Source organism: Halyomorpha halys, unplaced genomic scaffold, assembly GCF_000696795.3.
Source record: "Halyomorpha halys isolate HHAL.00 unplaced genomic scaffold, Hhal_1.1 Scaffold145.1, whole genome shotgun sequence".
NCBI classification, from domain to species: domain Eukaryota; kingdom Metazoa; phylum Arthropoda; class Insecta; order Hemiptera; family Pentatomidae; genus Halyomorpha; species Halyomorpha halys.
The window spans coordinates 837363-860990 of NW_027115461.1; the positions used below are offsets into that span (position 1 = coordinate 837363).

Here is a 23628-nt window from a genome sequence, read left to right on the forward strand (position 1 = left end):
CCAAGATTAGAATAGGTTGGTTAACTCTTGATAACCTCCCAAGATTAAAATAGTTTGGTTAACTCTTGATAACCTCCCCCTTCATTTGTCTGAAATGACCTGGTAGGGGATAATAAAAAAAAATGATCTGATTTGATATATGTTTTATGATTATAGAAAACCAGTGTACCAGTACCTCTTGCAATAAGCAAATGCTCCTGTGCATTTATGCATAAGCACATTTATTTGTAGTATGTTCTCCCAACCTTTTTTTTTTTACGATCTGATGTGTTCTATTTCACGCTATTTCCTGATGTTCACCTCCTCTTCCCTACAACTTTACCTCCTAACCAGCTACCTAACACGTATGTAAACGAATTTTCGAGGCCTTTTGGTCCAGATTACCTCACATATTAGAGTCCGAGCCATCTCACTGAAGCACTTACTTTATCAATTAATTTAAAATCCATCAAGTCAAAATAATTATTGTCATTGCCTGCTGGGTAAATATAGTCCACTTCAATAAATGTAATTAACAATCCTTCTGTCTTTACTTTATAATATGAACGTCCAATTAGGTTTTACTGTAATTCGGAATGACTAGAGGTTCCTTAGAAAAATTCACTGTTGACTGAAAGATGTCTAAAATGTAACCCATGAATTTTTAAAAAAAATTGTTTCCTTTAGTCATTAAATATTAGACCTAAAGAGGTTTTAATGTTTTTTACAGTTGGATTCTTTGATCCCAGCATACAGAGCATATAAGGCAGTAATATTTGAAAGCGGACCTCGGTTTTGGGTAAAAGCACTCAAGAACGCGACAGCTGTTGCTAAAGAATCCTGTGAAAAAACTAAACACATGATTCCCATGTAAGGAAACCTTTATGTTAATGTTAAATCTTTATTATAAATTAAATACATTGTTACGGATGCCATGGTCAAATAAAAACACAGGCGATATCTGCCTAGACAAGAGGTGTTACGGTTGTCATGGTGAAAAAAAAAAAAGAGCGATATGTTTAGACGTGTGGGTTTTGTTTTTGTAAAGGCGACAGTTTGAATTTTTGAATACGTTACGACTGTTCAATGTGAAGTGGTGATAGTTTATCAGACCCTGTGTCTTTACTGTTTGAACCGAAATATCACCATATGAGAAATGTTATCGTATATGTTTTGTTTTTCAAAATTATGGTGTTCTACTTCAATGGGCGGTCATTAACACTAGAAGTGGGGATATAGTGCAATGCGTGGCAACGTTTCTTCAGCACGTCCTGGATAGGAGAGTTGTGGCAGGTGTCATCCTCAAACTTTTGACGGTGACCGAAAAGGAAATATGAGGACAACCCTATGTTCTGCCAGGAGTACACATAAAGACCACTTGGGTCGAACTAAATTTTATTTTGTTTTTATTTTATATTCGCTTTTATACTCTTTTGCATAATAATACAAATTTAGTTAATAAGGTTAAATCAACCTATAAGTTTTAATTGTTTTATTAATTGATAAGATATTTTTTTTCCTTTTTCATTCTGTGTACATATATTTCTTATTATTATTAACTTGTGTACATATAGTTCTGTTGTTCTTTCTTATGCATGTACATTGCTTTTAACTTGTTAATTTACCTATGTTTTTTTTTTGTTCTCTTAATATTACGATAATGCAACAGATGGGAGGTAACACCCCTAGGTTTTCTGTTATCTACATGTGAAGGTTTTCGCCAGTGGTCATAATTCGACAATTGTTTATATAGGGGGTATATTTTAGTTATACTGTGGGCATATTGTTTCGGGGTTTTCGTTATTTCTAAAGGAAAAAATAACGTGTTAAGGTAATGCTCAACATTTCATCCTAAATTGCATTTTGTCGCTACACAGGGATACATTATTTAATAATTATAATTAAATAAGAAAATAAATTTTTTATATATTAGTTCATTTCGAGAAGTTTCACATCAGTCGGCTAGTCCACAGGCTGCGAACGTTTTTTATTTCGGATATTCTGTGTTTTTTACTGCGTGCAAAGGCGGGCTTACAACTTACTTTTAGTGTAATTTCATTAAAACATTAATATTATTCGACAGGACTTGGATAGTGAATCAAGGCGAGCCAGAATTAGAACCCCCACATACCCTGCCAGATCCTGGGGCCTTCGTGGTAACGCTTTGGCTCGATGTAGTCCTCCAAGAAACTACGAAAAAACGGAAGTTCTGCGGAGGAAACAAGAAGAATGTTGTTATATCAAAACCAAATAAATAAAGCTGTTATTTATTACGAAATTTACAACTTATTTATGATTTCTTAACCCTGAAAGTTGATGTTCGAGGGAGGGATGTTTCGTGATTGAAAACCCAATCACTTCCCCAGATTAAAAATATTTATTGGTTCGGGTAAAAGAAAAATGAAATAATAAAAAATAACTTTTCAAGTGATGTACAAAAATTTAATGACAATAAAATATACAGTGAAAATAAAAAAAAAAAAATTATCCTATTATCATAAAAACTGACGAAACTTGAGGTTTGCTGAAGAAATAAAAATAGACATTCACAATAGGTGGCTGTGGGTTTCGATATGCGCGTATCGACAATACAACTTCAGTCGAATATATCTCATCTGAGGCTGCTATCATGCTAATAACGATGGAACAGGTTGAACTATGATGAGTTAGGATCGCTCATAAGACGATGCCCCAAAACACAGGATGGCTCAAGAATGGCCGTGAGTCGGTGGGTGAGCTCAAAAAACTAGACAGCTCCAAACAAACTTTGAACAATAATGGCGGTGGGTCGCTGCGTGAGAATGATGGCCGGATTCCCAGACCGCTCCAATGCCTCCTGAATACTTACTGCCCACTGCCTTATCAGCGGTTACAAGGCCATGGCCCACTGCTTTTGGTATTGTTGTACACTATCTACACCGCAGCGATGTATTTAACGTATAATAAACCTCCTTATGTCCCGTGTTTTATGTAATGCAAAGTAATTTATAGTTTAAAAAAAATAAAATTATAATTAGCAGTTTAGATTTAATTAATTCTGGCGATTCTTCTAAAATATGCAAGTTAGGTAATAATATTGAAAAACATTTTAGGACAGGTTAGTTTATTCTTCAATAAATCCTCTTTACTTTATATATATATATATGAAACACATAGTGCGAGCAAGCGTTTGAGGAAGATCCGCCCTTAGACATTTTGAACAGGGTATCAATATGAAGATGCTGCCATCTTTTGGCAAATTCGTGGTACAGTAGGTTCTTTGCAGTCAATTGGTCTGAGCAGGTTCAGAAAGTAGCTCATCAGAGCAACAGCATTTTTGCTCATTCTTAACAATTCACCATGAGTGAGTAGTTTCATACAGCACCCAGGCAAAAGAACGAAGGTGGAATGAGGGAGAGAACAGAGCATAATTAAAGAACCAATCTTCAAGATACATCAAAACCTCAGTAGCCCATCAGTAAGTAAACTACAATAACTTATATTATTCCATTTAAATCAATAGTCAAAATTAATTTAAATAACAACTAACCCATATTGTACACCCCTTTGTCTTAATAACTGTTGATCAATTCTTTTATAAATCATTTAAGAATAGAGGTTTTATTTTCACTTGATTTATTCTTTCTTTACCCATTATAAATATTGTCCACTACATTCATACCAGCTTGTCAGCAAATTATAATTATTTCGGGTAATGTCTCTTAACATTTTACCCTTAGGAATATCTGAATGAAACATAAAGTGTTACTATCGTGCAAAATTTCGAATTCGAGCTTTCGACAGAAATACACGTTTTCCCCTGAGTCCAATTAACCAAGAATCACAAAATGTGTGTGTCTGGTGAGCCCACCACGAAAACAAAAATTATGACACTAAAATTGAACATTTAAGGCGGGTACATGCCTGGAATGTTACAGCAACTTTTTTGAGAAAATCGACTGACTTTATAAAATTGATCTATTCCGTTTAAACGGAAGACTTGAAACAAGGAGGACTACCCATGGTACAAGCATATGGCTACTTGCGATAATAACACCAGAGTGTATGTGGCCGAGATAACAAAAGACTCTCACTCTCATATAAATAGTACTACATAACCTATAAATTCTACTTTCCTTCTAGAATTTTTATCAGAAACTTTTTAATTTAATCACCTAGACATATGAGGTCTTCATTAGGGGTATTCATGATGTTTAGTTTAACATGTTCAATGGAAAAACTTATGCTAAATGGAAAAATATTTCCTTCTATTACCATATTAAAACAATATAACATATAACATGGTAGAGAGACTGTTACATGGAAAATGGCTTCACGCAACAGACCAGCTTTGTCACCGTTTTGTTTGTAGTTGTGTTAGGTTACTTGCACGTTGCTTGTTTTTTGATTTTGTTAGCATTGTTTAGGATTTTTTTAAAACTAATAAAGCCATGGATGACAATAATAATAATAATGTAATGACAGTAGTCATTAGTTGATCTTGACTCTCTTCCTTACAAGTTAAAAGATCAACAAGATACTCAATAGCCAAACTCTCACACAATTTCCACTTTTCACTCAATTTAGGCGTGTTGTAATAAATTACTTTAATTAAAACGAAACAATGACATGAAGTTTTGGAAGGAAAGGCTATAAAACATGTTGCTCAAAAAATCCACTTGGAGTGGAGTGGCTCTTATATGTTTAACATGACTTTAAATAGGGGTGCTCTTAATCTTATAACATTTGACATGGTTAATCATTTTACATTTTACTCATCATGAATACCCCTATAATATATTTACGTGCTAACTTAAATCAAAAATGAACTGCCAAAGTTGATTAACAAAGTTTGAAACTATATATTTACACCGAATCGATAGAATTTTAAAATATACAACCATGAACAAGAGTTAATCATTAAACTTTTGATTTGCGCCCAATAACAGACAAACGGGTCGGCCGCAAATTTAGGCTAACTTATACCAGCTTATCGAAATAACCCCTCTACACGCTAACGCCGAATTTGCCAGTGTTTGGCAAACGTGTAGAGGCACGGATTAAACCTTGTAACGGCATACCGTCGCGAGATCTAGCGATGGCTAACAGGGAACCGCCCACCCTGAAGGAGGACGTTCGAAGCTCATTAATCGAGTCGTAAAGCTTTGACCAAGACCGTAATGGTTTATTGTTACATATTTCTTTGGATAAATGGATATAAAATTGTTATACACTCCAAATACCAAATTTTTGTGAAATTTTAAAGTTATCAGATTCCGATGATATAAACCTCACAAGTTCCTTTCCTTATCCAATGTCAATTCTTCTACCTCTTTGGGCTTCAATAATATTCAGAAATGTATCTTTTATAACCAAGTTCACTTCAAATTCTTAATGTTTGATTTCAGTTGTTTTTAATGTATTAATTTTTAAATTGTTATCCTAGTATGGCAGAAATAGGTAAGAGACGTACTATTTTATTTATGTAGCTGTTTAACTGTCTGGATTTTTTTTTATAACAATATATTTTATAAACTGAACAGTATTTCTAATGCGCTGAAATTTGATATTGTGTTATCTCTTCAGTCCTGGTCCACTGAATGACAGTTTTTGTATGACAGTTTACAGTTGTCATACTCTAGTGATTTGTTTATTTTGTTATCAGATCTTATGAATGAAAAGTACTCTTTATTTGAATTATTTTATTTTACTTCATTAAAAACAACATTTCGGGGTTGTCACCCCATCATCGGGTATCTACAACAAATTCTCAAATTCATCCTATGCAGGCAACACTTAATGAATGTATTACAATTTCTTTTTTAAAATTTAAAACAATTACCTGATTGAAACATCTTATAAAATTACATTTTGTGTTTTCCTTATTAGTACTATAATGCTAATAATAACATATTGTTATCAATAATATAAATATTAATAATTAAAAATACCAATGTATTATAAATAAGACCTGAAATACCTTCCTGTAACCTGGTTATTTTTACCATTGATAACAAATAGATTATAAACTAAGTCAATACTCTCCTACCTCTGTTCCACAAAAGATGGCTAATCTATTAACATTATTTTTTAAAACATATTACAACACAATAATATATTAAATTTATTTTACTATCTAATACTATTATACAACATTAAATTACTAAACGATTATGTAATTTGTACATAAATTTCTTAAAATTAATAGCGTTACCTACGTTTTTTGTGATATATATTGCTTCTGTTATTTTTCTATTTCTTTTTTGATTTCCTATGTCTAAAATGTTTGGATTTTTAAAATCAAAATCATGTTTATACTTTATGCTATGTTGTACCAGTGCTGTTGTGTTGATATTTTTGACATTTTTACAATTACTCTCATGTTGCTCAGCTCACGTTTTTAATCTTTTAGAAGTCTCCAATTTCATTCACAAGATCTAATTATAAATGAAACTCTTCCAGTAGAAGATATAATTTTAAGTTGATTTTGTTATTTTTCATCAGATTATCTTTAATAAAAAACTGAAACATATTTCTATTTGTTTCATTTACTTTTATATTTTCTTGTTTAAATCGGAGTTGAACTAATTTATCTAAACCGTTTAGGAGAATTATAGTAGCTTCATAAACTTTTCTCTTTGAATTTTATTCTACTGTTAAGGATATTTGATATGTTAAATGTTTACAGTTTCTGTGAATCATTATAGATCTATAGAAATATATTCCCATAAATTAAAAAATTTAAGTCTATTTTTTATTATTAAATTTTTTTTTTACTAGTTACTTGGCAGTGTTCTATTAGTGTTTTCAAACTTGTGACATCTATGTACCCTTTGTATGATTTTCATGATCTTGAGTACCTCTGGTTAAAAACATTGAAACTTGTATCTTTAGAATTGTTTTGGTTTTTTCGTATCTGGCACTTAGACTAAATAATAATAAATAAAAAGAAAATTCATAATCATGAGATATATTTGACTGTGGATGACTTATATAAGGAGAAGATAGTTGGAGGGTGAGAATAAAACCCAGGGTGTTTTATTTTGACCGTTTCCCCAACTATCTTCTCCTCGAAAAAGAAAATTCATTCATTTATAAAATTTGTATTAGTTTTATTAGTTATAAAGTTCATTATTTTCTGTTTGTTTGTTTTTATTGCTATTTTAATCAAGTTTAGAGGTTTCAAAATCTAATTAGTGGTTAGTTTATCTTTAGTTTTATAGATAAAAATTGTATTTCATATTCAAACTTACTGAAAGATGTAATAAACCTTTGCTGGAAGAAATGTTACACAAAAGCTATAAATATATATTTGGGGACTGTAGTAGTTCAGTGTGTAGGTGTTGGAGGTTTTGTTGTTGACACTGTTGTCTGGACTATGGAATGTAGGAATGGTACACACAAAAATACTCTTACACAATAATGACAATTTGTGAAGATTTTTTTAATTTTTCTATATTTGTATTAAAAGATGTTTATATACGCACACTTGTACTAGTAACAGTCAAAACCTGGTGTACAGTGTACATTACTAAACTTCCTGTACCCCTGTGGTTACATATACCATACTGTAGGAAACACTGTATGTAATCTGAATAATATTAGTTTATTAGTTATCTGAATATAAAAGTCCGTTTTACCACGTCTTGTTTTTTTGGGTCAAACGAATAACTATATATATATATATATATATATATATATTTTGTTTCTTGCGTCTAACAAAATACTAGTTCTAGGAATTTTAGGAATGAACCAGCTCATAGTGTCACCTGTACACACCTCTTGACCCACGTCCGATTCGCAACCATAAGGACAGAATATCAGGATTTTTTTCTGAATAACACAATTTTTCTTCATAAAAATAGTCCTATTTTCTAAAATCTTGGTTCTACAGAAAAACTGAAACAATTTAAAGTTCGTTAAATTTATTTAAAGAATATGTCCTACACAAGATTTAAACTCATTTTTAATATGGTTGCAAAATAGCTGCGACTCAGAGCTCAGAGAGAAAGATTGCCTCCACTCCAATGTTTTTGAGCTTCTGGATTTTATTTGTGAATCAGTTTGCTTTGGAAAAGCTTAGTATTATAATAGTATAATAATTATAATAGTATAATAATTATAATAGTATAATAATTATAATAGTATAATAATTATAATAGTATAATAATTATAATAGTATAGTGTTTTTAATGATGACAAGATAGTTGACCTGGATAATAAAATGAAGAGAAGATAGTTGGGAGTGCAGTCAGAGAATAACACAAATAATTTAAAAAATTTATTTATTATTGCCAACGTTTTGGTCAGAATTTCTAGCCTTCAACAGGTCTAAGAACAAAAAACAAAATAACAATCAATGAATAAAGTATTAGTATAGTAAAATATTAGAATAAATGAAAAAAAAAGTTCCTTTATTCTAATATTTTACTTACATATTTCAGTAGTTTATTCATTATGTTCTTTCTCTTTGTTTTTTTCCATAGCTTTAATTTTTAAATTATTATTATTAAATTAAAGTATTCATATTTCATTGCATTATATAACTTTCTACTTTTATTTCATTAATTATTTTATTTTACTTACATATTTAATTACCTATGTATACGTTTTATTTCCGATTTCTTTCATTACTTTATTTTTATCTATATTCATCCTGTACAATTGTTTACTTTAATCATTCTGTATATCCTTTTATTCAGATTTGTTATCTCGTTTTTGTTCTGAGTCATGATGAAGGCTAAAAACTCTGGCCGAAATGTTGGCCCTAATAAATAAGTTTTTTTAACTTATTTGTGCTATTCTCGGAACGCACTGCCAACCATCTTTTCCTCATGAATAGTATCTTTGTTAGTTAATCATGCCTGTGTATTTGGATGCTTCTATATTATATTTTATTTTTTCCTTATTATTCTTCATTTTTCCCCATTATTTATCTATATCTAATTATATTTTCTCCCTTAACCCAATTTAACTTAACCTTAAATGGACAAGTCTTCTCATATTATCAACATTATTATATTATTATTATTATTATTATTAAAATTATTATTTGCAATTCTTCCCCGCCCCCAGGGAGCGACGGTCCTATATTACTTTTGAAATATTAGCTTAAAATGGGAAGAGGAGACTTTAAGATAGTTTAATCAATCAATATTTAAAAAGCGCCTGAAATTGAAAAACGGCATGAAACCCTCCACTCCCGCCCTCTATGGTAGCCTTACTTATCTGACTTTTCAAACAGACAACTATAGCGAGTAGGTTGGTCGATGGACGACATGTCACAATCTTACAAGAGGAGATCATAAAACAAAAAAGGCAATCCTTCCCCACCCCGCTAAGACCTAGGTCTATATCACTATTGAAATATTTGCTTAGAACGGGAAGAGGAGACTTTAAGATAGTTTAATTGAGCAATATTTAAAAAGCACCGGCAATTGAAAAACGGCATGAATTTTTTTATCTTTTAGTTTCAGGAGCAGATTCGGTTGGCCCATGCTGTGTCTTTATCAAGGAAGAAAACGAAGATGGTGAAGGTGTGTTGGTATTATGATGGTATTTTATTCATTAATTGTTAGTGATATGGTGAATACAGAGCAAACATACCTCCCTTATCAGAAGAGTAATTTACACTGTTTGCCTATAGATGTTCCTAGTGAAGAAGGGGAAAGACCATTCTCCATCCCATTCCTTATGGTATATTTATATGTTTGCCACTTTCTACAAACCCAAAACTTGTACAAATACTTAGTAAACAAATGGAGTAACAAACATCCGTATCCATATGTTTGTTCTTGTGACTTTTGTTGGCTATTACATTCAATTTACACTATTTACATTATAAAAAGGAACAAAATGAAGAAATGAGGAAATCAAAGGAAACTTAAATACTAGCAAAGTAGGTGGTAGGTGATATTCTAGAAATTCAACTTTAATTGATTTTTGTTAATTTAATTATCCAAATATATAACATCTTTGTAAACTTATATTTGTGCTGTGTTAAATAAAATATAAACCGCTAAAGTTAATTGACATATGATTTGTAACAAAGTATTTACACCAAATTGATATAACTTTAAGATATTCAAACTTTAACGAGGATTAATTATGGAATCCGAAGGTTGGAGAACTTCTTTAATCAATTGAAACAGAGAGCTTAAATATTTATGTGATAGGTGTTCTAAAGCAATGCTAACTGAGTACAAATGTGTGGGCATAGCACAAGCACCTTTGAACATAACACAAAAAGAAAAGGCAATCCTTCCCCGCCGGATCCGCCCCACTAAGACCCTTGGGAAGTGACAGTCCTATATCAATTTTGAAATATTAGCTTAAATTAAAACGGGAAGAGGAAACTTTAAGATATTTAAATCGAGCAATATTTAAAAAGTGCCTGAAATTGAAAAACGGCATTTGAAACCCTCCACTCCTGCCCTCCATGGTAGCCTTATTTATCTGACTTTTTAAACAGACAATTAAGCGAATAGGTTGGTCGATGTAAGACATGTCACAATCTCACAAGAGGAGATCATAACGCGAAAAGAAAAGGCAATCCTTCCCCGCGGGACCAGCCCGGCAATCCCCCCCTAAGACCCCGGGGATCGGTGGCCTTATATCACTTTTGAAATATTAGCTTAAAACAGGAAGAGAAAACTTTAAGATAAGTAAATTGAGCAATATTTAAAAAGTGCCTGAAATTGAAAAATGGCATTTGTATCCAAAAACCAACACTCAAGGGATTAGCCTCAAATTGAGGTTAACTTGTACCAGCCAATCTGAATAACCAATCTACAGGCTTGCACGTGCCTCAATGGCAACGTGTTGAGACACCTTTATATTTACATCTTCCTCCCAAAGAGAGGATGAAATATACCGTTTTTCATTCTTAGATGTGAATAAAACAAAACTTATAGCATAAAAAAATCAAATATATTGGTTTGTATTTGAGTGTTGCAATGGTTTTCTCAATGGTATAAATTTGATCGTGTACGGCAGGGTTTGACATTTTGTGCACTTTTATCATGCAAAACTTTAAATTGTACTGAAAAACAAAGCATGTGCAGAAGAATTTGAAATGTTTGTAAACAAACGTGTCGCAACTTATCCAGACCTAATAAATTGTCTTACTTATACATACTATTGGACCACTAAGTCCCAATTATAGAGGTGAACATAGAAAAAATCTGAGAAATCAAATCTTAATTACAAAAGTTAGAAAATTCTTAGTAAAAGAGCTATTTCAGTATCAAAGTATCGGGATATGATTGTATTTATCATTAGTAGAGGTTTCTCACATATCTAGGCAGAGTTGAGCAAAAATTAGCTATAGATGAAATGATAGCTAAAATTGTCATAGAAACGATCCATAGCTAATTTTTTGCCATCTCTAAATCCAGGTTACATTGTACTTGTTTTATTCTCTTTAATCCAGGTTACATTGTACTTGTTTTATTCTCTTTAATAGAGAAATTTATTATTATTCCTAATACTTTTTTCTTTCATTGTAAAAATTGTATTCTCACGCATTGAAAAAATTTGTTTTTAGATGCTGATAGTGAAGATAGTGCTAAGGATGAAGTAAAGAATGAATTTGACTCCATTTTGTTATCACCTGGTAATTATATATAATTTTTAATTCAAAAATAGTTGCAAGTTATTCTTTTAAATGTAGCTGTGTAAATATATAAAATAGCAATATCAATTATCGGAAATATTATAATATAATATATTATCATATTTTATTTTACTTTCAATTTGTTAGTTTACATTTTATAATCACAATCTATGACATGTTGCCATCTGGTTGGGCGGGAGGAGCTCAAAATAAAGGACACCTTTTCAATCCTTCTAAATGCACAGCATAACCTTTTTTGGATGTAATCCTGTTTTTGGGGGTTAACGGCAGGTCACTTTGTTTTCCCCAGGACTTTTTCCTCACAATATTATATTGTGCACAATATTATATTATATTGTACAGGACCCAGTTATCAACCTTTTTCAAAATGATCATTAACATTGCATCTCAGGAGGGAAACTCTAATGGATATGCGGCCTAATAAATTCTTTTCCATCAAATTATGAGGAACCTATATATCACTTTGAGAAACATATCCTGCAGCCCCCAAATGATTTGAAACAAATGCATGAGATATGTTAAGCATTTCTGCAATGTCCCTTGTCGTAGACTGAGGGTTGTCTGTGACCAATGCTTGAATTTGGTCATCAACAGTTGAAGGACAACCCGAGCGCTTTGTGTCTTCCAAGTCAAAATTTCCGGTTCTGAACTGAGCAAACGACTTACGGACGGTGCTTTCTCCTAAGGCATCATTGCCGTACATACTGCAAGTTGTTTTAACCTTCTGTGCAGCGGATTTTCCTTTTCGGAAATAAAACATCATTAAATGACGAAAATGAATTTTTTCCTCTTCCATTTTGAGCAAGCAAAATACCACTTAAAGATAAGGAATCTCGGTTGAAACTGATGCATAAAAGCACCGTAACTAATCCTTTTTTAGAATATGTAAACATTATTGACCAAGTAAACATGATTTTTAAACACAGAGAGGATTAAATTGAAATATTGAAGAACGCTACGAACTTATTTTATAACCCAATACTTACAACTCTTAGCTTATATAATTATACATCTACTTATTTTGTTATTCTACTTATATATTATTTAATTACATATATGTTTGTCTTTATATTTTTATGTTACTTCAATTTTAAATTTGTACATGCATTTATTTAGTTGATTTTCATATCTACATTGTTTTATTGTTTCATTCTTAATTTGAATATAAACTATATTCCCTGTATATTATTACATAATGTATTATATTTTATATATACAGTTTTAACATTCTGGTAGTATTACACTGTACTTTTTCTTCAATACTCTTTATGTACCTATATTATCTGTTATTTTCTTATGTTTCTTGTTATTCTATTCTTCTATTATCGTAGTTATCTTTTTTTTGTTCTTATCCCTGATGAAGGCTTGAAGTTTTGGCCGAAACATTGGCACAAATAAATAAGTTTTTCCTTATTTGTGTTCTTCACTCTGTTCTGCACCCTAAACATCTTCTCATATTCAATATATTTCAATTGTACTAATATTAGCATCTGACTACAAGTTTTTATTATTTCATAAAGAACACAATAATAAAAATAATAAGATATTATACAAAATGCTGAATAGAAATTATATTAATTTCAACTAATTAAATATTAATCAAATTATTAAATTTCTATGTTCTAACATTTTTAATTTTTAAAATCTTAGCTTTATTAATATTTGATTCCTGGAATATAGCAAGTTCGTATTATTGGTGTTTATCGTTAAAAAACAAATGATTTTAATGAATTTTATTTAGAGTGCATCGTTCCGATTTATTGTTAAAAACAAATAATTTTAATGAGTTTTATTTAGCGTGCATCATTCCGGGTTTATTGAAAAAACTTTACCTTAATTACCAATTATTTAAATATTTAAATTTATGATCCAAAATTATCAAATATTTATTTTATATACAATAGATTAAATAAATGTTATTTATCAACAATAATGCATTGAAATGGTAATTAATATGTCTAGTAATCCTATATTTAAAATAAATCATGAATAATTCTTAATTCAAATTTATGGAATACATTATCATCACATTTTACTTATAAATTATACATATTTTGTTTTATAATTAAAATAATATTTTCTTTATATTTATGATTCGCAATGTCATTGCTCTGTTCATTGCAACATTTTAACAGTTAACCTTTTTTTATTTTATTTTACTAAGGCATAAAATATTTCAACAAAATATTTATTTATAATCTTTAAATTTCTTTCTTGAGACTGGCATTACTTTTTGTAATAGATTGTCCCTGAAGATGGCCGAATTGGCCAAAACGTTGGACGTGTAAATGTTTTGAGACTATAATTTGGATAGTATTTTTGAATTATTTAGTAAAATATTTATATTAAATATTAATTGTAAATATATCTTTTATGTTTTTACAATTTGCAGAAAACCAGCCTTTGGAAGTTTTACTTGAAGAAGAAAGCGATGAAAAATGTATGTTTTATCCATCCTATCGCATAGCAACAAAAAGTTTTTTGATTGATATTGATACTTAAGCGTTTTGTTTTTTCTGTAGCAAGTGTACAGTTATATAACAAAGAGGAGAATGAAGTAATTGGCAATGATAGGTGCCTTATAGCCGATGGTAAAGAATTAGTTATTTCAAAAATGTTTTGTTTATTTGATTCAAGTTTATTTTTATTGTTATTATTATTCTTTAAGATGATGCAGAGTATGACTACAATAAGGAAATTGAAGATGAAAATGATGAATGCTCGTCAGCTAATGGTAAAGTTTGTTTTTTCTTTATACTTACTAGCTTAAAGTAATAAAAGAAAAAAAATACTCTTATTACTTCTTTATTTTCTTGTTGGAGACGATTCGAAACAATTTTCCATTCTATAATCATACTAGAACAAAATAAATTCCATCAACCTTTTACACATGCTGTGTCGATCTACGACATGTCGCAATCTCACAAGAGTAGATCATAACACAAAAAAAAGGTAATCCTTCCTGGCCAGACTTGCCACACTAAAACCCCCAGGGAGCGATGGTCCTATGTTTGAAATATTTGCTTAAAATGGAAAGAGAAGACTTAATTAAATTGAGCAATATTTAAAAAGCGCCTGAAATTGGAAAACGGTGTGAAGTATTAGTATCCCATTATACAATAGTTGTGATGGGACATCTATAGGCTAATATGCTTTTTTTTTTTTTATCGATCTAACTGCAATGGTGAACCAAAAATTGGCCGTCATCAGTTTTTGTTACATATATTTAAGTTAATCATTGAAAAAGAAAAATAGAAAGCACTGATGGCAAAGAAAACTGTGTTAAGAGAGATGCAGTGCTTTCCAATTAAAAACAATTTGCAATAAAACAGACGAAAACTTAAAAAAATTACAAGAATGTCACCAAAGGATGTTCAATTTATACCAAACAGTGTCAGGGCTATTGTAGACAGTACATTTAGAAAAGCCTTATCTGAAGAATGCGTAGCTCTGACACTGCGATTTCTTACTCCAGAAAACTCATTCTTGAATTTGCTGTACCTCTACAAAATTCCCAAAGAAGCCAGAGGTAGAATCAAACTGCAAACATTTCAGTGTTGACAAAATTGTGAATTATCAACAATTATTTTTTAATTATTCACAATTTCACGATGTTTTCAATGAATGATGAAAACAACTGAGAACCTGTACTTGCACTAAATATTAAAGTAATTAAGATACTCCCTGAAAAAGATTATAAATTTACAAGAAAAGAAACTGCAGTTATCAATATAAAGCCCAAATGAAAAAATTACGTAAGAAAAAAAAAACAGCTGAATATAAGCAGCATTTTAAATAAATTATAATGGATACGTCCAAGAGTTGTTTATTTGAAAATAGTTTTTAATATTGCGACTGGGGAGAAGATGAGAATGGTCATTAGAAAAGGCTGAAGTGTGGAAAGAATATGTATACAGTAAGACTAATACAAGAGATCATAACACACAAAAAAAAGGCAATCCTTCCCCACGAGACCCACCCCGGTAAGACCCCCGGGGAGTGACGGTTCTATATCACTTTTGAAATATTAGCTTAAAATGGGAAGAGGAAACTTTAAGATAGTTAAATTGAGTAATATTTAAAAAGCATCTGAAATTGAAAAACGGCATGAAAGCAATCCTTCCTCGCCAGGCCCTCAGGGAGTGACGGTCCCATATCACTTTTGAAATATTAGCTTAAAACAGGAAGAGCAGACTTTAAGATTGTTTAAATTTAACATTATTTAAAAAGTGCCTGAAATTGAAAAACGGCATGAAGATTTATTATATTTTATTTTATATTAACGTATGTGGGCTTGATCTGCTTTTAAAAGTTTGTTCTTTCAAAAGGTCTTTTAATAATATTTGATAATATAGAGATTTTACTCAAAATTATGGCAGATGGCTCTCTTGGATTCTCAAAACCTCAATCCTATTATTGATTTTTTATTTGGACTTCTGAAACACCACAGCTTAAGTGAAGACATTTCTTCATAAACATCAGGAAAATAGTAGAATAGAGCAGCTCTAAGTCCATTAGTTTTATAATATATTTTAATAAATATTTAATTTAATTTTTTTTTTTTTATTATTTCAGATGGCCAATGTAGCATGGGATTTTCGTGTTCGCATTGTGGTGCAATGTTCGGCAATTATAGAACATTAGAATTACATATTAAAGTTACGCATTTCCATAAGTTGTCTGAAACTGAAATTCAATGCCGTTTCTGTGAATATATATCAGACAGCACAATCGATTTGAAAAAGCACATGCGAAATGCTCATAAAAAGGAAAAGCCCTACCATTGTACGCTATGTGATTATAAGTCGTCTAATAGCAATCATTTGAAAAAGCACATCATGGCCCATTATCCGGATCAAAAACCTTATCAGTGTCCTTACTGCGACTATAAGGCAGTCCATCCGACTAACCTCAAAACGCATATACTATCTGACCATAAGGATGAAAAACCGTATGTTTGTAATTTGTGCGACTTCAAAACTGCTTACCCTCATGAATTGAAAACACACACGATGGCACGCCATACTAATCAAAAACCTCATAAATGCTCCCTTTGTGACTATAGCACTGCCTATTCCAGTAACCTGAGGAAACATACTATGGCCCACCATACTAGCGAGAGACCGTACCAATGTAAACTGTGCCAATATAGAACGACAAATTCTAATCATTTAAAAACTCATACAATGGTTAATCATACTAATCAAAAGCCTAATCAGTGTGCGATGTGCGATTATAAAACTGTGTTTGCGAGTGCACTCAAACGGCACGTGATGGTCCACCATACAAACGAAAGACCTTTCCGATGTACTGACTGTGATTACAAATCAGCCAATGCCAGTCATCTGAAAAGGCATGTGATGGCCCATCACACTGACGAGAAACCGCATCAGTGTGTTTTTTGTGATTACAAAAGTTCTCAGCTTGGAAATTTAAAAAGGCACATTAGGGAAAAACATTCTAAACTCACAACACCTGCATGATTAGTTAATTTTCAGTCGAGAATAACTGAAAAATTTTCTTTGTGGCACTGACACGATGAAGGAGGCCGGCTTACATTAAGTCGCAAAAATGGAATTTCTACTTGACAGTAGAAAGTAAGAGACGGTTGAAAGGACGTTCCTCCAGGAGACTGAGTTAGATCGTCCAACGATTTGAACCCTAGTAGGTGATCTCCTGTCCGTATTGGATAAAATACTATAGATCAGCTGAGTAGCCCAACGATGGCGATTGTTTTGAACCCATTGCTGTGTAGTCTAGTAAGTGATCTGTCCATGTTGGATAAAATACTCAACAATTTTTTATATTTCAGTATTATTTAATATTATCAAATATTTATATATTTTTATTTATATTGTTATTTTAATTTTTTCCTTCTATTCCAAGGAATATTATGTAAAGATTAAATTAGTTTTATATAATTCTGTGTTGTTTTTTTTTTAATCTTATTTAAAGTTAAAACCAGTATGTCTATCTGATGAGGAAGTTTGTAAATTTTTCAAACCTGGAAAAGCCAAGTCATTTTAAGAAAACAACACCGAAAGTCAGGGAAATTTACAAGCTCTTAAATGTGAGCACAAATTTGCTGCATACAATGAAAATCATCGTTCAAGGCCGAGTTTATAAGACGGCTGTCCAGAAAGTAACATACATCAAAAAACAACAATTCATAAATTGAAAAACTCAAAGTTTATTATATACATTTGAAAGGTACACTCTTAAACTATTTTTCGACATTATCATCATTCAAATTGAGACAATCATACCATGCCACAAGTTTTTTAATACCCTGTCTGTAGAAAATCCCACCACTTGTGAAGTGCAGTCTGTGACTGTGATTCGGTTTTTGTTGGCTCAAAACAACAGGCCAATTGAAATTTATCAATTTAGGTCCATCAGTCTCAAAACACAGTAGGCCTTGGCCTTTCTTAACTGACAGCGTTTGCAAACTGCAAACAGTTGTTGACAGAAAACGAGCAGATAATCTCCAGGAGGAAGCAGATCCTCCAGTGTTCTAGACTTATTTTTGATTCTTGACTCTAAAATAATATACAATGTAATCTTGGTAGCCCAAACTAATTGCTACAGGAGAGTGGTCATATTGCTGAAAAGTTCAGATTACAGAAAGTAATAGGAAAATAATTCTATTATATGACTGTGTAAATTTAATATTTAATTTGAAATTTGACTGCTTGAAGTTCCAAAAAAATTAATTTTTTTTTTTTTTCTGATACTTCTGCAGAAACTTCTTCACTTGCTGTCCCGGTATATCATTCTCTGTTGCTCATTTCAGATTGTGATTGAAATGAGACACTGCTTGTTGTTGGTTCTTCGACTTTTAGTTTTAATTGTGAACTCATTCTCCTCACGATGTTCAATCCATTTATCGACGTCTGTATCATTCACTGAGCCATTAGGTTTTATAATTTTAATCAAAAAATAGAAAATACTCTTTGTATGGATTTATTTAAATTGTGATTAAAAAAAAAATTGCATTATACTTATTTCTACAATTAATTAAATTAGTTTTACAGAAACAAATGATTTATACAGCAGATATTATGTATTTTTAATTTAAACAAAATATATTATGAACACTTTCATAGGAATAAGATTTCGAAAACGAAGGCAATAACTTGCCTATAAATCAGGAAGTGAAAAATGTCCTTTACACAAGTGCACTTTTATTTGAAAACAAGAATGTTATGTTTTGCTGGTTTCTGCGAGTTTTCTAAAAAAAAAAAAAAAAAGAAGTACTTTTCCTGCAGTGTACGGGATGCTGCTGAGATTACACTGTATATATATTAGATGATTAAAAATCTTCTAGATTGGAAATAATATTTTTATTGTAAAAGGTAATAAATTATACACAGTTGATAAAAAAATATATATTTATTAAGATCTTTTATTCAAAATAGGTTAATAATGTTAACGATATGAGTGTATTCAATTATATCATATTTAGGACAACAGATATTATTATTTCTAGTTTCAGTTAAAAAATAAAAATGGATTTTATAATAATTACGTACTCCAATAAATCATTCTTCATTACATGAATAAGGTAAATCTTAGGCTTTAGAATTTGAAACTATTTAATGTATACAATAAATTGTGGACTAAGATAATACATTAATTGTTTCCTTTAATATATAATATTTATTTATAACCATATTTACATTTTTAAATAGTAATACATAAATATATATATTTCTTAAATAATCACTGAGTAGTCAATTTAGCTCAAATCCAGAAATTTATCAACCAATTCAACTTAATTGAACCAATTAACAAGGAGATCGATCATAACACGAAAAAAAAAAATGCAATCCTTCCTGCCCGGACCCACACCACTAAGACCCTAAGGGAGTGATGGCCCTATATTACTTTTGAAATATTTCCTTAAAACGGGAAGAGGAGACTTTAAGATTAAGAAAAAGCGCCTGAAATTGAAAAATGGCATGACGTATATTCCTTATGTCTTAGTACCCAATATAACATAAGTCCACAGATTTATCAATCAATTTAACTTGAATTTAGTTTTCACCATATTTATTTTAATATTTTAATTTTCAAATAGTAATATATAGATAAGTTTAGTTTTTAAATAATCATTGAGTAATCAATTTAACTTAAGTTCATAAATTTATCAACCAATTCAACTTAAGTCCAAGGGCCGCCCGTAGCTCATTGGTTAAGACACAGTCTGGTGGGCCCACAAAATGAAGAACTTTGACCCTCAACCATGGTTAGGCAATATAGGACTCTAATGGGAGTCTTGGCCAAAAAAAACTTAAGTTTAGTTTTAACCATATTTATTTTAATATTTTAATTTTAAAATAGTTATATAAAAATTTGAGTATTTTTTTAAATAATCACTGAATAGCCAATTTAACTTAAGTTCATGAATTTATCAAATAAATCATTCAATTTATCTTAAATCCAGTTTATATCCCATTTTATGTTTTAAGATAGTAATACATAATACATGTATTTTTTAAATAATCATTAAGTAAACCAATTTAACTTCAGTTTAGAATTTTTTTTTAGAGAATTAAGGTCATTTTCTTAATAATTGAACTTTCCAAAACATGGAAAATAGCCCTGTAATTTCAATATTTAACTTGTGTCTAAAGGTTTAATTTTTTTAGGATTGCCCAAAGCCCAATTACATAGAGTGAAAAGTAGATAGACATCTAAAAAAAGGATAATGACAATTTTTTAATATCAAGACAAATTCCTCAAAGGGTTGATAAAGAATATAGGAAAAATTAGTAATAATATATACCCCACGACTAACACTATAATGATGTATTGATAGTTGGCTGTGAAAATTGAAGAGAAGATGGCTGTGCGATCAATGAAGAACATAAATAAGTAAAAACTTATTTATTAGTGCCAACGTTTCAGGGCTAAGGACAAAAAGCAAGATAACAACCATAATGAATAAAAGAAATAACTGAATAATTAGAAAATAACAGATAATAAAGTTTATAAATAGTGTTGAAATAAAACGTATTGTCTAAGTATTATAAGAAGAGAAGAGTAATATAAGTAATATTAAAATTAGAGGAAAGAATTAAAAAAATAAAATAGATATGAAAAACTAGTAAATAAATATATGTACGTAATGAAAATTATTTAAAATTAAAGTTATTGAAAAAAAATGAAGAAGCAAACGCATATGTAATTAATTAAATTTGTAAGTAAAATACTAGAATGAAAGAAATATAATATAAATTTATATAAGCCAAAAGGAGTAATTAGAAAATATGACAATAATTAAACGTGGTGAACGTAACTTAATAGCGTGGGTAAGGAAGAAAAAATAAGAGTTGAAGATGGAGTAAGGGTACAAAAAGAAACATAAAAAAATAAATATGTATAGAACATATCAACCAGTGCAATGACACGTATTGTAGCCAAAGTCTTTTTATAAACATTGGAAGAAGATTGGAGGTGGATAGTCCAGGTGGCGGTCAATAAAGCTATCAAAATAGCAGAAAAAAACTATTTTGATACCTTTATTGACCTACAATATTTTTATAAACATTGTGTTAGTACTTTCAAAAGTACTCACAAGATGAATGAATGAAAAAAAATAATTAGGGGCTAAAATTGGAAAACAGCGTGAAACTGTAGCGAGTATAGCAAGTGAAGAGGGAAGAGCAGGTGAGGATATAAAAAACAGACTGTGCAAAGCAAACCGAGCATTTTTCCGTTTGTACAAATTTTGGAAAAATAAGAGCATCTCTCAGGATAGTAAACCGCGTCTGTTTAAAACAATCAATGCTCTCTCATCTGAAACTTATTATCATAATCATAATCTCTTACCTATTTATGGTATCAATAAATAATCAAATTGTAATAAGTTAGCAGTATTATAACGATGAGTAGATTAAGTTAATAATTATGTGAGAAGATAATTGGTGTGGTCAGTGAAGAACACAAATAGTAAAAATTTATTATTATTAGTGCTAACGTTTAGGCCAGAATTTCAAACCTTCATCAGGCCTGAGAACAAAAAACAAGATAACAACCATAAAGAATAACAGAATGATATCAAAATAACTAACATTATAGTTACAAAATATTATTGAAAGACATTTGTAGTCTAAGTATTATTAGAATATTATAAGGGCATCAAATATAACTTTTGTTGATATAGGTAGAAAGACCAGATGGTTAGCTTTCCAACAGTCCTGTTAACGTAGGAATAGGATAAAATGAAGAGGAGTTATGAACAATAGTCACTGAAAGAAAAAAAAAATCCTTCAAATAAATTTAGGTGAAACATTTCCAATTTTCCATTTCTTTGAAAAATGGTAATTGGTAGTTTATGACACCAAAAACGAATATTAAATGCTTAATAGAATCAATAATACTTTTTTTCTTATTCCTCGGCAAGAGTCGAATCGATTGTTGTATGATAACCATGAAAAGTATACTTTTTGAGATACAAACCAAAAGCGCATAATTTTGTTCATAACTTTTTTTCTACTTAATAATTCGGGGATTTCATTATCTTTAAACCTTCCCACAGTGAAAGGGAACATTTTGAAGAAAAAAAAAGCAAGTAAATCGGTCTCCTAAATCAAAAGTTTATTGTGGACAAAGATTCAACCATTCCCTTTTATATAGAGAGATTTCTTTAATTATGTTTTTTATTAATAGGTAATATTTAATTACCTATATTCACATACGATCTTTATCTCCTTACAATACTTAGACTATAGATATCTTCCAATACTATTTTAGAGCTATAATGTTAGTTATTTTCTTATTCATTATTGTAATCTTGTTTTTTGTTCTTAGCCCTGAGATGTATTTTTGCTTATTTGTGTTCTTCACTGACCGCAACCCCGATTATCTTCTTATATATTTTAGTAGTATTAATTATTATCAACAGTTTCTAGATCCAACTGAAATTAGTAACTTATTAACTTTTAACCAAGGAACATACCACTCAGTTTAACACTAAACTCATTTTATAAACTTTTTCAAAAAAAAAAAAAAATATATATATATATTTACTTGGAAAATAAATAATAGTTTAATGAATACAAAATTTTATACTTTTTCTAAAGAGAGGTAAACTGCCTGCAGCCAAACTGTCACAGCAAAAGCCCCTGCATCAAAGTCTTTCAACCTAGTCGGTGCAGCATATGCAGCACGGCCAACTCTAAAACAATTATATGATAAATGTTTCACAATAATACATTATATAATAATAATAATAAAAGCGTAACGAAGATTACACGAAGATTTGATGCCAATACCACTAAACACTCTCTGCATACATCCTTCCAGTGATGCCCCTCCAAACCCAATTCCGCTAAATCAGTTTTAATACAATCCTCCCATCTACGTTTCGGTCTTCCCCTCGGACATTTACCCATTGGTTCAATGTTTATTAACATTTTAGGAATCCGCTCGTTACTAAGCCGTACAACCTTACATGCCCATCTTACACGCCGCAATGCTATAGCTTGAATTATATTTACCGATTGTAGGTTTGTGCATTGTGCATTCAGCATTGTGTAATCTTCTAAATTCTCCCGTTAATTCATCCTTTTATGGTCCAAATATTTTGCGTAATACTTTATTTTTGAAAATCTTAAGACGCTGTTCATCCCTTAGTGTAAGAGGCCACGTCTCACATCCATAAAGAACAGTGTGAAGGATAATAGTTTTGTAAATTCTAATTTTTAAGTTTTTCGATGTACTCGCTTCAGCGGTACATATACTAAAATACATTATATACCATTTATTAAATAATTAATTACAACAAATAAAAAGAAAACTAGTGGCAGTCTCGGGACTGGCTTACAGAAGTGAAACTTCTGTAAATAAATAATTGGTTGGAGAAGATGGTTGGGGGTGCGGTCAGCAAAGAAACAACATAAATAAACAAAAAAATATTTATTTATGCCAACGTTTCGACCTGATTTTCAGGTGTTCATCAGGGCTATAAAAACAAAAAGACAACAACCAGCATTTAGAGAGGAAAAAAAATTTATATAAATAAAAATAAA

At 30.5% G+C, this 23628-nt stretch overlaps 3 protein-coding genes across 6 annotated transcripts in view; 2 read left to right on the forward strand and 1 right to left on the reverse strand.

Annotated features, from left to right (window-relative positions):
* The window catches only part of LOC106678475 (PTS-dependent dihydroxyacetone kinase 1, dihydroxyacetone-binding subunit DhaK), a 40696-nt gene extending 38432 nt beyond the window's left edge, over positions 1 to 2264 (forward strand). Inside the window, exons 12-13 of the mRNA XM_067052495.1 lie at positions 710 to 849; positions 2063 to 2264. Coding sequence (XP_066908596.1) covers positions 710 to 849; positions 2063 to 2237 — 315 coding nt within the window. The 3' untranslated portion in view covers positions 2238 to 2264. The remainder of the gene's footprint in view (positions 1 to 709; positions 850 to 2062) is intronic.
* A 2884-nt stretch (positions 2265 to 5148) lies between these two features.
* Positions 5149 to 17508, forward strand: LOC106678500 (zinc finger Y-chromosomal protein). Of its 2 annotated transcripts, none has more exons than XM_014417040.3 (7): positions 5149 to 5418; positions 9429 to 9494; positions 11504 to 11572; positions 13986 to 14033; positions 14116 to 14184; positions 14262 to 14327; positions 16169 to 17507. In XM_014417040.3, exons 1-7 carry the CDS (start codon positions 5406 to 5408, stop codon positions 17074 to 17076), a joined length of 1239 nt encoding a protein of 412 aa, XP_014272526.1. In that variant the 5' UTR covers positions 5149 to 5405; the 3' UTR covers positions 17077 to 17507. The 2 variants fall into 2 exon arrangements, with proteins under 2 accessions (XP_014272526.1, XP_014272525.1); XM_014417039.3 differs by lacking the exon at positions 5149 to 5418 and adding an exon at positions 5491 to 5763 and having other exon boundaries at positions 16169 to 17508.
* A 1226-nt stretch (positions 17509 to 18734) lies between these two features.
* The window catches only part of LOC106678499 (PTS-dependent dihydroxyacetone kinase 1, dihydroxyacetone-binding subunit DhaK), a 32104-nt gene continuing 27210 nt past the window's right edge, over positions 18735 to 23628 (reverse strand). Inside the window, exons 13-14 of one of the 3 annotated variants that reach the window (XM_014417036.2) lie at positions 22670 to 22775; positions 18735 to 18824 (exon numbers count right to left, since the gene is read on the reverse strand). In XM_014417036.2, coding sequence (XP_014272522.1) covers positions 18762 to 18824; positions 22670 to 22775 — 169 coding nt within the window. In that variant the 3' untranslated portion in view covers positions 18735 to 18761. Of the gene's footprint in view, positions 18825 to 20230; positions 20506 to 22669; positions 22776 to 23628 lie in introns of those variants that run through there. The other 2 variants (XM_014417035.2, XM_014417038.2) reach the window with 2 other exon arrangements.

Excerpts from the sequence above, each read along its gene's own strand:
- LOC106678500 (XM_014417039.3), top strand. The coding sequence starts at position 5,742 with ATGCAGGCAACACTTAATGAAT. Across the intron at positions 9,495-11,503 it reads AGAAAACGAAGATGGTGAAG|ATGCTGATAGTGAAGATAGT; the intron begins GTGTGTTGGTAT and ends ATTTGTTTTTAG. Across the intron at positions 14,328-16,168 it reads TGAATGCTCGTCAGCTAATG|ATGGCCAATGTAGCATGGGA; the intron begins GTAAAGTTTGTT and ends TTATTATTTCAG.